Below are 14,153 nucleotides of genomic sequence, written 5' to 3'. Positions count from 1 at the left end.
TTCATGGAACTTGCTATGAAAATGTAGGTATTTTATGTATTCCACAAACGGAGTTATACCGCCCTAAGGAACAAACAGGCTGTTTAAAGCCGACAGCGATTGGTTGGCCTTACCATAAAAGCCTAATTTTTTAAATCTAGTACTGGAAAAGATTGAAGCGTGATGATGGCGGTGCCGCCTCCTTGCGCTGTGTATTCTCATCTAATACCTGGTGGAAACTCTTACTTGCAGATGACTGCCGTAATATATCACAGCTAGGGCATAGTGCAAGAACTGGAAACAATTTTACAGGCTTATCTGAACAGACCCCCAAAAAAAGTGCCAATTGGTCCTTTTACAATGTGTCTCAATGTATGTTTTTAATACATTAGATTGCTAAATTATATGCACTTAGGATATTACTCGCTGCAAAACCACAAAACTTTCAATTTCCTGTGCTTTCTACCTTGTAGAACAAAGTATAAAAACATGTTCTGTACATTGCATTTTCTAATGATTTTCAGGCTCAATCGGTAAACATTTACCATTCATCTAACCAAATACAACCTGTAATAAATGCAAGGCAGTTACAGTTAAACCTAGGAGCTAAGATCACAAGTGGCGTGGAAACGCTAGGTGCACTTTCAGAATCATAACTACATACATATGTGTACACATACAACACGGAGAAAGCTTGACCGAGGCATATTGTCGGATCTTGCTCTGTGTCAAAATGCCATAAACAGGTCATATTTTTTAAGCTAAGGCTTCTAAAAAGCCACAAACAGATTAAGTGTTTTGTCCCCTATATGCCTACTTTAAACCTCTTGCGATTATATTTGATTTATTATAGCATAACCAAACATAGGCTGCTTAAAGCAATTAAAACACCTATCAATATTACACATTTTTTTTTAATAGGTACTATCAAAAACACATATTTAAACCATATGTAAAAAAAAACATTTCCTTTATTTAAAAAATATTCAGTATGTTTAATACTCTTTTCAGTATATGCCTTGAAGTCCCTTTCCATGTTAAAGAAATCAGTTTTAGCGTTAGGACCCTTACCAATAAGAAACATAAATATTAGAATTTGTTACTCCGCTTGCCTCTAATGAGAGATTAGAAAGATATCATTAATAACCCCTTTACTTACAAAGATTCACTAGTTGTATATATTTAATTGAGGGAGTGGTAGTTAAGTGGAGCAGCATTCCAGCACAAGTGGTAGAGCTTAATGCATAGGATAGGCATATGCAAAACAATGGACCAAAAAAGACTATCAAAGTCTATGGTTCTATCCATGAAAACTCTAAAAACATCCCATCCCTAGCTCAAAATGATTCTGTGTCTATTAACGACTGTGCCTTGTGACAACGGTAAGGTACTTCAATACCTGCCTAATTTCAGTTATCAGTGGGGTTTTGGTAGGGGTAAAATATTTGTGAACTGGTAAAATGAATAATACTGCGTACCGGTTACAAAAATCTGTTATTCATAAACTAAAGCTACAACTTTGAAGCAAAAGATGTCTACATAGACAGTCGCTGATCACCGACAGCTCAGTTGAAAAGGATCATGGATCTAGTTACAACATGAACCACAGGATGTTATAGTTAGTTTCATTAAAATGATACTTACAGAAAACAGATGCAAACATCATTTGAAGCTATAGTTAAATGGCAAAAAGAAAACCAAGTGAAATTCATATTAGAATTTTGTCATGACAAAGTCTACTCTGCCCAACTACATGCGTGCTATGTTATCCTGCGCAAAAATAAGCTGGCTCAATGTCTGATCTTCACAAAACAAGACTGTACTCAAGATATTATAACTGTGTTTCAGGAGCTGTATATTTAGCTGAAAAACAAACAAACTATGCATTAACCGTACGATTTTTTTTTTAATAGAAAGTTAAAAAATGGAAACGGGGATTACCTGTTTCAGGTCATGCCATGGGCTGTTTTGAAAGATGAGTTTTTCATTTAATGGAGAAAGCTTCTGTGCTGCAGAGCCTTTTCTTTTCTTTGTCAATGTAGATGTTTTTTTTCTTTGATTGTCCCGCAAAATCTTAGCCCAAGGTTTGCACGATTTCATCCAAGTAAGTCTCTTTTCTTCAACGTGATCTGGAAGAACTAGAGATCTTGATGAAACAGATACTAGTGTATCTTCGCTGTGTTCTTTTAGGACACATTCCTTTTGTAGTGCAACGTTAACATTTGTAGACCTATTTACAGGCCGCTCGAGTAAGGTGCCTTGACAAGGTAAAGATGACTGCCTGTTGTCCTCCTCTACGTACTGTTTATCAGGAGTTAAGTTAGAAATATCCAAACTTATGTCTGGATTTTGCTCTAACATGCATTGCTTTTCAGCTTCTGCCAACCTTACTTTGTTCCCATACTGGACTGGTAGTTCTTCAGAACTTAAGTTGTCTTCAACAATAGTACAAAGGACCTTGTCAACACTTGTTGCCATTATGTTACTTATCTCCTCAGGAAGTACTTGTTCATTTAGGTTTATTAATCCACTTGTTGCGAAATTCACTCCAGACCTTGCATCTTTTAGTTTAATTTCTTTTTCTTGTATTTCTAAAGGTCCTTCATGTTTAATATCGTCCACATTTTTATCTATTTCTTTTCCGAGATGGCTATTGCCTGCCTGTTTTTTATTCAGATCTTCTCTGGCATCATGTGTGGTTTTGGTATTTCTGTTTTCTGACATGATCCTAGTTTTCTCAGTTTCTGTCCTTATCAGCTTACTTTTTTGCCCTTCATGTATGAGTTTTGCTTTTTCTAGTCTCTGCCTCTCCTCTGACTTCTTTTTCTCATATTCCTTCTGTCTTAGTTCCTGTTGCAAGCGTTCTCTTATACTCATCTCTTCCATTTCCCTTTTCATGGTCTCTTCCTTTTGTTTTTTCTCTTCCTCTCTTCTTTTTTTCTCCTCAAGTTTTAGCTTTATTCGCTTTTCCATCTCTCTCTTCTCCTGCTCCAGTTTATGTTTCAGTTCTTCTTTCCTCCTCTCTTCTTCTTTCTTTTCCTTTAGAAAGGGTGCATACTTTTTGTATGTATGGAATGCTCTGTACGTTGCCTGAATTTTTACTGCTGATTTATACTGTAATTCCTCCAAATGTTTTTTAGCTTCTGTTTTCTGTTCTTCCAAAGTGTTAATCTCTTTCTCCAAATCTGCCTTCATTTTGAAAATCATTTCCTGAAAATACATACAGACAGTTACAACATTTGGCATAAAACCATAACGAGGACTTGTGCAAAAATATAAATATATAATGTAGCACCAGCTAACACCAGATGAACACAAAGGGACGTCCAGGTTAAAAAGTAAGAAACTTTATTGCAGTCCATAGACAAAAATAAAAGCATCGAGAGACAGCCAGCCAGCGTACGGTTCCCCAAGCTAGACACTTGACGTGTTTATTACAAAAAATGCAGGGACTTAACAAGTAATCTCGGGTGGAGTTGTTATACAACCTTTGAGTTCCTCGTTTTCTCCCTCCTCCTGACCCACAGCTTCATCTCAATTGATTGATCTTATTGTTTTTAACTATTGCCTTTAACCCCTTAACGACAATTGCCGGTCCTGGCACGACACGGAAAAGCATGTGCTTTACGACAATTGACGTGCCAGGACCGGCACGTCTTTAAACGGGTGCAGAAAGCGATCTACTTTCGCTTTCTGCACCCAAAAAGCGTTGCTGAATGCCTCGACCTCGAGGCATTCAGCAACGCCGCGATCGGCACGAAGGGGCCATCTCTGGCCCCTCCACGGGGCGTCAACATCCGCCATACTTTGTATGGCGGTGGACGCCCGTTTTAAAAGCGTTTAGGAGGCGATCAACGATCGCCTCCTAAACTTAAATGGTGTCGCTGGAATGCCTTGATCAGGAGGCATCCAGCGACACCAAACACTTACCTTTCGGTGGGCTGTGACCGCTCCGGAGAGCGGTCACAGCCGCAGCTGCCGGTGATCTTCGCCATCAAGGAAGATGGCCGCCGCCCTGCAAGAGAAACAAGCAAGTTTTAAAAGCTCGCTAGACGGTCTCCAGACCATCTAGAGAACTCTGGCTCCACTTGCAGGTTGAATACAGGTACTGCATTCACCATGCAAGTCAATGGAGCCCAGCTTTCTAATCACATTGTGATTAGTAAAAAAAAATTTAAAAAATAAAATAAAATTAATAATTAGAAAAAAATAGTAAAAAAACAGTAAAATGTAAAAATCATTTCCCACTGATGTCACTATCAGGGGAACCTCCAAGTTGAAAAAAAAATGTTTAAAAATTTTTTTTAAAAAAGGCAACAAAATATAAAATATATATATAAAAAATATATTTTTGTGAGCAAGTCCTAAAATTAGCATATTAGCTTAAAACAATTCTCGCATGGAAAGAGTTAAAATACTGGCATATTAAATGCCCGTGGGGTGTCTACTTTTAAAAAAGGTATGATTTGATGGGGTAAATTGAATTGGCCGGGTTCAACAAGGTCCCAATTAACACCGGGGGAAGGATGGCCACACATCTAATTTCCAATTAGAAAAATGCACACGTACCAAATGTGGCCTTTTAGTTCCCCCAAAAAATGACAAATTCATGCATGTGGGGTATCACTGTACTCAGGAGATGTTGCTGAACACATATTGGGGTGTCGTGTGACAGCGGCATATACCAGGAGCTGTAAATTCATACATAAAGTAGGTGTGTGTGGGAAAAATACACACACAAAAATACTACTGCAAACTTTGAAACAATGCTGGTGGTAAAATGTGTGCATGCAAAGAGTTAAAATACCAGCATTTAAAATACCCTGGGGTGTCTAGTTTTCAAAAATATATGGTTTTGTTGGGCACACTGAAATGGCCCGGCTCAAAGATGTACCAAATAGGGCATGGGCAGTGGATCCCCAAATGCCAAAGTTCAACATTGAAAAATGCGCATGCCCCAAATGTGGCCCTTTTGCCCCCAAACAGCCAGGCAAAATCATTCATGTGGGGTATCACTGCGCTCAGGAGATGTTGCTGAACACATATTGGGGTGTTTTGTGATAGTGACATAAACGAGAACATTTTAATTCATACCTGAAGTAAAATGTGTGTGGCAAAACAAATGCAAAAAAATGACTACCACAAAGTTTGACAAAGACTGGTGGTAGATATGGTGCATGGAAAGAGTTAAAATACTAGCATTTGAAATACCCTGGGGTGTCTAGTTTTCAAAAATATATGACTTGATGGGGTAAATTGCATTGGCCGGGTTCAAAGATACCCGAAATGGCACATGGGGGGAAGAATTACCAGATTTGGAAAAAATGGCTTTGAAATAGCAAAACGCTACCTGTACTTATTGCCCCATAATGGGTAGAAAAAAGCAAAAAAACATAAAAACATTGGGTATTTCTAAACTCAGGACAAATAGTAGAATCTATTTAGCAGGTTTTTTCATTACCTTTTATAGATGAGTAAAAGATTTTTCAACTAAAAGTTAGAAACAGTCATTTTTTTCTAAGTTTTTCACCATATTTTATACTTTTTTTAGTAGTAAATAATAAGATACAATCAAAACAATGTCATCTAAAGAAAGCCCTTCTTGTCCTGAAAAAAACAATATCTAATGTGTGTGGGTTCAGTAAACGGGAAAGAAGAAAATTACAGCTAAACACGAGCAGCGCAGAAATGTTAAAAAGGCCATTGTCACGAAGGGTACAAAAAGTAAAATCAGCCTTTGTCACGAAGGGGTTAAATAGGATGTATGCTTGTACGTCAGCTGGGTTGCTTGGGAATAAGCATGTTTCTGTGCCACACACGTCAATCGTCAAGCCTGGCTGTCTGTCTTTTACTTTGGTGTATGGACTGCAATAAAGTTTGTTCCTCTTTTACCTGGCTGTCCCCTGGCGCTACATATATTTATCAAGTCTTTCGTTGGGGCCTGGAACCGAATCCTATTGCTATTGCAGCATACAGAAAAAGGAGTAATTTTTAAATGTATTTTGGGACTTGAGTTGGCGTATTGAATTCTTATTTTTGCACAAAAACTTAACTTGTAACTTTATAAATGTATATTCTCCACCTCTGAACATCAACCATCCTAGGGGCATTTCATAAACAGAAAGATTGATGCACGTGTGTCACGATATATAACAGTCAAAATAATCACACGCAAAAGTTAAATTGTTTTGGCTTTTAAATAAATGTGGGTGACCATTAAATAAATATGGGTGAGGAATACACAGATGTCATTGAGCGCATGTTTTATTGGCTCTTTCTAGTTATACATGGACTAAGAAACGGAAGCTCAGTTATTAAACATTGGACCCTGCTGCTACAAATTTGAAAGTACAGATCATGAAGTACTGCGTTCCATATTTACGCTTTAGGGCATTTTATGCAAATTTTCCTTTTTTTTTTCTTTCCCTATGAACACTCAGTGAAAAATTGCACTGGAAACCTACTATCAGCTTAAGCTTTCTACCTACAGATTACATTTGCACCACTTACTTTAATGATTGTTTAGAACCATACAATTCATATGACACACTATAACCATAAATATTTAAAGTTGGACAGCAAGATGGCATGATTGAGGTGTTGTACATTAGTACCCCCTTTACCCAACTATGATATATTGGATTTGTAATCACAATACTTACATACTCATGTGCAAAAGAACATTTCAGTTCTCTTTAAAGTGTGACCATTAGGGCCCATAGCCGATCACAATGACCCCCTAAAACCTAGTTTGCAAGCCCCATTGCTTCAAAGCCAGTAAACTACCACACTTACCGTGTGTTTCTCTAGTTCTTCTGCCAAGATCTCCTGTTTTTTCTGCAAGTCCTCATCAAGCTTTTTCTGTTGCTCCTTCAAAATGACACATAATCACTAACTTATTAGGAATCACAAAAAGATGAATCAAAAAGGTATACTGTCATCACTTTTCAAGAAAAACAATATTAAAGGGAAAAAATGTTACACTAGGGTGCTGCAGATAAAATGTGTGTCATACAGAATCTTTGTCAAGAAAAAAAAAAAAGGTGAATTTAGACAAGTCAGCATTTCTGCTAGTACTGTTTTGCAACCTTTATTATAAAACACATGACTTGGGCACTATATATTAACATACCGCAAAACATAAATAAATAAAAACACAGGAGACTTGAGGTCGTTGGAAAGTGAAGGCCACAGCGCTTTATTACTGTGACAAGTGCAAGAAAATACATTCAAAATAAGAGATAGGTTATGCATCAATAACATGTAAATAACCAATAACATTTTGTAGGGATATCCCGCCAAATTCCAAACGGAGACCGTTGGGTCGGAACACCCTACCCCTCAAAAGTCCCCCAGGGACTGAACCCGTGGAGAAATTAAATGAAACATGAATGTTGGTATAACAACCATTTGTAAAATTCAGCATACCTATCTCTGAAATTCTGCCATACAAATTATAGACAGATAAACAGGTAAAAAAAAATTCTTTTAGGGAGGGAGGGCGGGAAATCTCAGGTTTATCTCTCAGGATAAAAGTTTTCCTGAGCAGTGGCGGGAAAACGGCCCTAAATAGCCACACAAAACACCACCCATAAGAATGCGGGACCCCATAGGATGTCCCCTAGATGACCCCTGACTGGCCAGAAAGCTCGTAGTTAATATAGGCCCAGTCATGCAGCCCTTCCTCTTAGTATCCAGGGCTTGTCTAGAACCATTATAACTCCGGTAACACAATATAGCGCATGTAGGATGAGAGACTACAGTCTCTCTTCTGAAAAATATGTTTACTTACTTCATAGATAATATTTAATTCTGAGATTTCTCTCTCAACTTTTCTCCAGTCTTCCTTGTTCTCAATATTTCCGCTGATTTGCTCCCCGATAATTTCTCTATGAGAATTAAATGTGCTGCTGGTCACTTCATCGAGTTTCTTGTGCTCGTCCTCCCACTGTTGCAGCTTTTGTTTACATCTCTCTTCTAATTCAGTATAAGCCATATTTGTCCCATTATCTGCAATGAAACACAAAAAACATCATGACATGTTTACTAGGCTATTATTATTTAATCACTGTGATATTCAGAAAATAGGGCACTATACAAGAGAAACAACTAATAAAAATGATTATATCAACATGAGAATAGTATATTGTTTAATATTGTTTTGTGGGGTTTTTTTTTTTTGGTTTTTTTTTGTTTTGTTTTTTACAAAAGTAGAACAGATGTCTTTTATCATAAATGCTACATTTTCTGAGCTCAGTACATTTAACACCAGTAATAAGTAGCACAGCGTTCCAGCAACAAAATAATCACATTTGTTGCATATGTATATTCATAAATCATTCTTGAATAATAGTTTACTGCTGTTTTTTTTCTGTTTGTAGTTTTTATATAATTATATGTACAGGGTCTGGATGGGTACCAGCAGACATCAGGGCTCATACCAATGATGCCCTACACAATACGAAATCCTTCCTCATCATGCAGAAGTTCCTCGTGTAGAGTATCTCCATGACTTGATACAAGGCAAATTTTAAAAAAGGTACATGGTTTGTTTTATAATGTATGGCACATGCAGGCAATGAGTTTTCCATGTACAATCAGAGTAATGAGCACGTAAATGAGTTTCACATGTCTCTGTCACTATCCATTTTCCTAAAATATTATTCCCATGTAACACAGAAATCATTCTGCACGCAGTTTGCAGTTCATACCCAATTTATCAGCATCCTGCGTTTCTTGAAATGTACTGTGGCCATGATGACTGGAACTATCACCACTCATTTGTTCTCTTCTTTCTTCCTCTTCAATGTCAGCTAATACCTTAGAAATTGAAAATAATATATACATATATTTTTTTAGTTCTTGATAAAAGATGATATATCAAATGTAAAAACAACTAAAGAGGGTAGTACTGGGAGAGTTACTGATATAGGTAATATATAATTAGATTTGCCAGTTCCAAATAAAGTCAGATTAGTCATCGTATTGTTATGTGTATGATTTTACTTGTTTATGTATTTACTTATTCATATTTACGTAACTTACAAGGGTTACTCTGTCTAATCCTATATTTAAATACTGTCCTGTTTATTGCTTTATTAGACGTTACCATAAGTCTAGATATGATATTACCAATGTATACACACATTTTTGCACAACATACCTGCTTTTTAAGACTTTCTGGGTCTTGACCAAATTCAGAAGCCAATTCTGCCAAATAATCTGAATCGCAATTCGGTATACTTTCAGATCCTTGTACTTGGGGGAAAAAAAACAGACGGTAAAACATTGAGTAAGGTCATTACTAGCAATCTGTCCCTCCTCATGTACAATGAAAATTGCTATTTAGAAAAAAAATACCTTTTGCTTAAATGACTCCTAGAATTTACACCTATATACTGTTATTTCGTAGGCTTAACTAGAATCCCCTTGTTTGGCTTGGCCTCAGGATTGTCCCTTTTCGCTGTGTACTTGTAATTTTTCTCCATTGTGCCCCTTTTATATCTTTTTGCCATACTTTTTAAATTCCCTTTCTTCGGCTTGTTCTCTTAACCCCTTTGTGTCTTCCATTCAACACATAAGGAGAACAGCAAATTTGATGTTTTTACCTATCTGCTTAGTGTGCTTACACACAAAAAGTAGGGCTTTCTCTTGAAACCCTATTCATATCCATAACTCAATACTGATTTTTGTATGTTTAGTAACATGGCAATAATAAAGTGAGGATGGCACTTACTTAACCAAATGTCAGATTCCACATCTTGTAGTATAAGCTTCTCTGTATTTTCATTCCTTTTCTTAATGACTTGCAAATATGAGAGAACAGACTCTGGAAGCTCTTCTGTCTACAAATAATGCAGAATAATATTTAGAATATTTAAAACAAAAAAACCTACCATAAATGTAAACACATTTAATGTTCCACAAGGTACAGAACTGAATACTACATTGGAAGTAATGTGACTGAATGATTTTGGTTTATACACATTACTGGATACATTCTTTTTGTTTGGGGGGGGGAAAAAAGACCGTACAATTTCAGAGTGAAATAAACCTTAATTTTAAAGGCACTGTCCCTTCTCTAATACATAATTCCCATCCTGCACAGCTTTTTTTTTAAACACAAGATGCTGCATGCATACTGATTATTCTAATAACCATTATGAATCAAGACCACTAATGTTAATATATCAAGATTCCTACATGTTTGTTTCAATGTGTAAAAGATCCTGCAACAAATGGGTATTTTGCCTGTGTATCCCGGTTTGTTTTTCCTTTATATTAGTCTCCTAAAGGACTGTAGATTTGTAAGAGTAGGACTCCTTTCTTCTTCTTCTGCACCAGTCTAACTAGTTTGCCTTGCTATTATTCACATTGTATTACAGCTGTTATCTTGGCAAAGGGGGGTAACACGAAGTATTGACTAAAAGGGTGCCAATAATTCTGGCACACATAGACAGTATTTAACATTTTTTGGGGGATAAACCTGTGTTGTGTTTGCCAATGTTTGATATCCATGAGAGCAGCTGGGGTGCAGAACAATGTCAGCAGGTGCTTAAAATTGATGAATCAAATTGTTAAATATTTTGCTATAACAGGATTTTGCAGGCAACAATCAAGCAGGTTCCTTGTAGGTTTGCGGCTGCATTTCTGCAAATGAAGTTGGGCACTTGGTCAGAACTTTTTGTCTCCTCAATGCTGAGAAGTACAGGCAGATACTTATCCATCATACAATATCTTCAGGGAGGAATCTGATTGGCCCCAAATTTATTCTGCAGCATGACAACCTCAAACATACAGCCAAAATCATTAACTATCTTCATTGTAAAGAACAAGGAGTCCTAGAAGTGATGGTATGGCCCCCACAGAGCCCTGATCTCAACATCATTGAGTCGGTCTGGAATAACATGAAGGGAGAGAAGCAACTAAGGCTGCCTTAATCCACAGAAGAAATGGAGTTGATTCTCTAAGATGTTTGGAACAACCTACCTGCCGAGTTCCTTAAAAAACGGTGTGTACGTGTAAGATGTAGGGATAATTATAATCAAAATAATTACCCTTGGACAGCATCCACAATAGTCATATTAATCCCTAGTTCTTGCAGATCACACTAAAATGTATAATTTAAAATGAGATATCATACAACAACAATATATTTTTTCAAAAAACATAATTTATTGTGAAAACAAAAATCCACTAAATAGCTATACATACAATATATAGATACTAGTTGTATTATTATTATAGAAATATGCATAGGAAATGAACATGCAATTTATATACATATCTAAGAAAATAGTCTACTTCTATGCATCAACAAATAGCAATGCTATTTTTCATAGATCACCACAATAGTACACAATTAATGTTTCAATAAAGTAGCAATTAATTGTATTTACAACATTTCTAGTATTAGCAGCCAATATTTTCACCATTGGCACAAAACCAGTTAGCTTTTTCCAGTCAACAAAACAAAAGATTATCAATAGATGAAAATAATGTATTCCTTTCAACAAATGAATATCCTACAATTACAAGATTAAACCTTATGCATTATTTCCCCCAAAAAAGGGATGTATTTATTCTAAAGGTTGAAGAAGACAAAATTCACCTCTATTTGAAAAAAAAATATTTTAAAAAATAAAACAAAATTAGATTTACCACCTCTTTCTGCTATAATTTTTCCTTATATTAGGCAAGGAGAAAATATTAAATATAAAGAATACTAAAGATCAGAGAAAATGTTGCGAAAATGATGAGTGAAAATAATAAATCATAAAAATGATCATTATTATAAGAGAGTTACATACATTTTTAAATCTCTACAATTCACTACAATGGGTTAAATTTGCCCACTAAGAATAATGGGTGTTACTTGTAATAACCAGGGATATATACATGCGATTTAGTAGATTCCTACAAATTTTCCCAAAATTCACCACCGAGAGGAGCTCTCTTCTAATCAGTAATTTTACTTATTGGTCAGTAATGAAACAGTTAACTCAAAAACCATGATGGAAATTAGTCAAAGGCCTTGTTTATTACCCATCTATCAAAGATAGTGTTAAACATTAAAGGTTTTTGATGGAATTGGACCAGACATTCTGTCTCCAGAATGCCAACCCGTGATTTTGGACAGGTTTGACCAACCTTAAAAAGATTTAGGGATATCTAGAAATTTTCTGAAATCCATAAAATACCCTTATAATTGGATATAAATACATTTGATAAAATATATGTAAGCTATAAAAGAAATAAAAGGAAAAGCAAAGTCCCATAAACCAAGAACTTCTTCTTAATTTAAGGAAGAATACAATAATTTATGCAATTTTAGGGAACATAAGATGGCTCTTATAATATGCTAAGAAATATGATATACATACTTTCCAGCATAAAATATCTAACAAATAATTGATGTTGTTTGGAAGGCAAAGGGTTGTCACACCAAATATTGATTTGATTTAGATTTTTCTTCTGTTCACTCACTTAGCATTTTGTTAAATGATAAAAAATAAAGTGTCTATTTTTTAAAGCATTCTTACTTTACATACAGAAAATACTTTTTTGGAGTTTGTTCATAAAATGTATAGATTAAGTGGTTTTCAGACTTTTTACACTATGTATAAAAAAGGAAAGCTGTCAGAATGAGCTGTGATATCACTAAATAGGAGAATGAAAATACAAGATAATAAAGGATATAACACAAAAGCTCTAATACAAACAATATTTTATTTATGAATACACATTATTTCCATGTAACTGATTTGGGGGGACAGTACGGCCCGACATGGTGGTATGCGCCAGTATCACTGTACAACAAGTGCAACCTGCGCTGTTAGTAGTTATTCCGTCTCCTAGCAACGGCAGCAACCGTGCAGCCTCCCAATACTATTCCTCGCACGCCAAGTATTCCCGTATGCATACCTCGTCTTCGCAGCAATCCGTAAAGGCTTCGTACTCCTCATATTTTTCCTCAGACATAGACTCTTCTTCTGCGTCTCCATTCAATGAAATGCTGCTCAGTTCCAGCTCAATTTCTTCCTCCATATATTCTCCGCTTTGCCACAACACTAGTCACGTGATCAACCCTCCTTTGGTTTCGGTAGGCCTCCATGTGAACGCCCACTCAGCCTCTGAGTGTCAGGGGCGAGGTCACGTGACAAACCTGTCTCACTCTGCGCGGCCATGTTTGTTAAGGGCCGGTTCCCAAACTTTTTATGTAATAATACAACGACTGCTTTTGTTTGGTAACTGGCAATTTTACTGCGTGACAGGTAACTGAATCAGCATAAATTATAGGCTTTCCAATAGATTGAATTGGCGCTTTCAAAGAGAAGCCTATGTTTAAGGATCATACACGACTTAATAAATTGCCATACTGTGCTTTCGGAATGGCATTGCTAAAAAAATGTTGTGACGCTAAGAATGCGTGTATCGTCATGGTGACTACCCAGCAATAATAACTTTGAGATGCACTATGCCTTTTTCTACAATTTCAACAATTACTATACTTTACTTATGTGTGTAAGGTATTATTAGTTTGCATAAACTTCCCTCCTGTGTTAAAACAATGCCAATTGTATCATGAGTAGCCTGTAGAAGTACACACACTCATACTAACACCACTTACATACACACATACACTTACATACAACAGCATACATGCTCACACACACATGCTAACACCATATTCTTACACTCACTCTAACACTAATACGCATGCAACACCATCTACTTATACATACACACACTTGCTAACACATACATATACACACACCTTACCATGTGTAGAGTCCTTTCACTGTCTGTGTGATCTGCAGCTTCTACTGTGCAGCAACAGACATTAAATGACCCTTCTTGGAGGCCTGTGTTGCCCTATACAAAGGATGGTACTGGCTCCAGACTGCTCAGGCAATCCTGGTAGCCAGAATGCTATATTGGAGCATCGTCTGGCAGTTGCGGCTCCTGAAACAGTTTAGGGATGATTCAGCAGTGCTTTGGATGCCAGAATTGCCGGATCAGGCTTCAGCATAGTGTTCCAGTGCAATATTCTCCAGGTGATGCACCAGCATAGTATTAGGACAGCCATAACGCCCAAAGGACGCACCAGCATAGTACTGTAGCAGCCATAACTTCCGAAGAACGCACCAGCAAAGTATTCCGGCTGCCAGAAA

The 14,153-nt window shown here is 36.6% G+C and overlaps 1 protein-coding gene across 1 annotated transcript in view; it reads right to left on the bottom strand.

Annotated features, from left to right (window-relative positions):
* LOC149299785 (leucine-rich repeat- and IQ domain-containing protein 1-like) overlaps positions 1-13,026 on the bottom strand; it is a 58,062-nt gene extending 45,036 nt beyond the window's left edge. The window contains exons 1-8 of the mRNA XM_089486050.1: positions 12,904-13,026; positions 9,716-9,824; positions 9,143-9,237; positions 8,691-8,799; positions 7,772-7,989; positions 6,775-6,849; positions 3,070-3,189; positions 1,921-2,829 (exon numbers count right to left, since the gene is read on the bottom strand). Coding sequence (XP_089342176.1) covers positions 1,921-2,829; positions 3,070-3,189; positions 6,775-6,849; positions 7,772-7,989; positions 8,691-8,799; positions 9,143-9,237; positions 9,716-9,824; positions 12,904-13,026 — 1,758 coding nt within the window. The remainder of the gene's footprint in view (positions 1-1,920; positions 2,830-3,069; positions 3,190-6,774; positions 6,850-7,771; positions 7,990-8,690; positions 8,800-9,142; positions 9,238-9,715; positions 9,825-12,903) is intronic.
* Between the last annotated feature and the right edge of the window lie 1,127 nt (positions 13,027-14,153).

The sequence above is a fragment of the Sceloporus occidentalis genome, unplaced genomic scaffold (genome assembly GCF_023333645.1).
Source record: "Sceloporus occidentalis isolate IW3139 unplaced genomic scaffold, rSceOcc1.0.p SCAF_28, whole genome shotgun sequence".
NCBI classification, from domain to species: domain Eukaryota; kingdom Metazoa; phylum Chordata; class Lepidosauria; order Squamata; family Phrynosomatidae; genus Sceloporus; species Sceloporus occidentalis.
The sequence above is the reverse complement of the archived record's forward strand: the minus strand, read 5'-3'. Positions and strand labels throughout refer to the sequence as shown.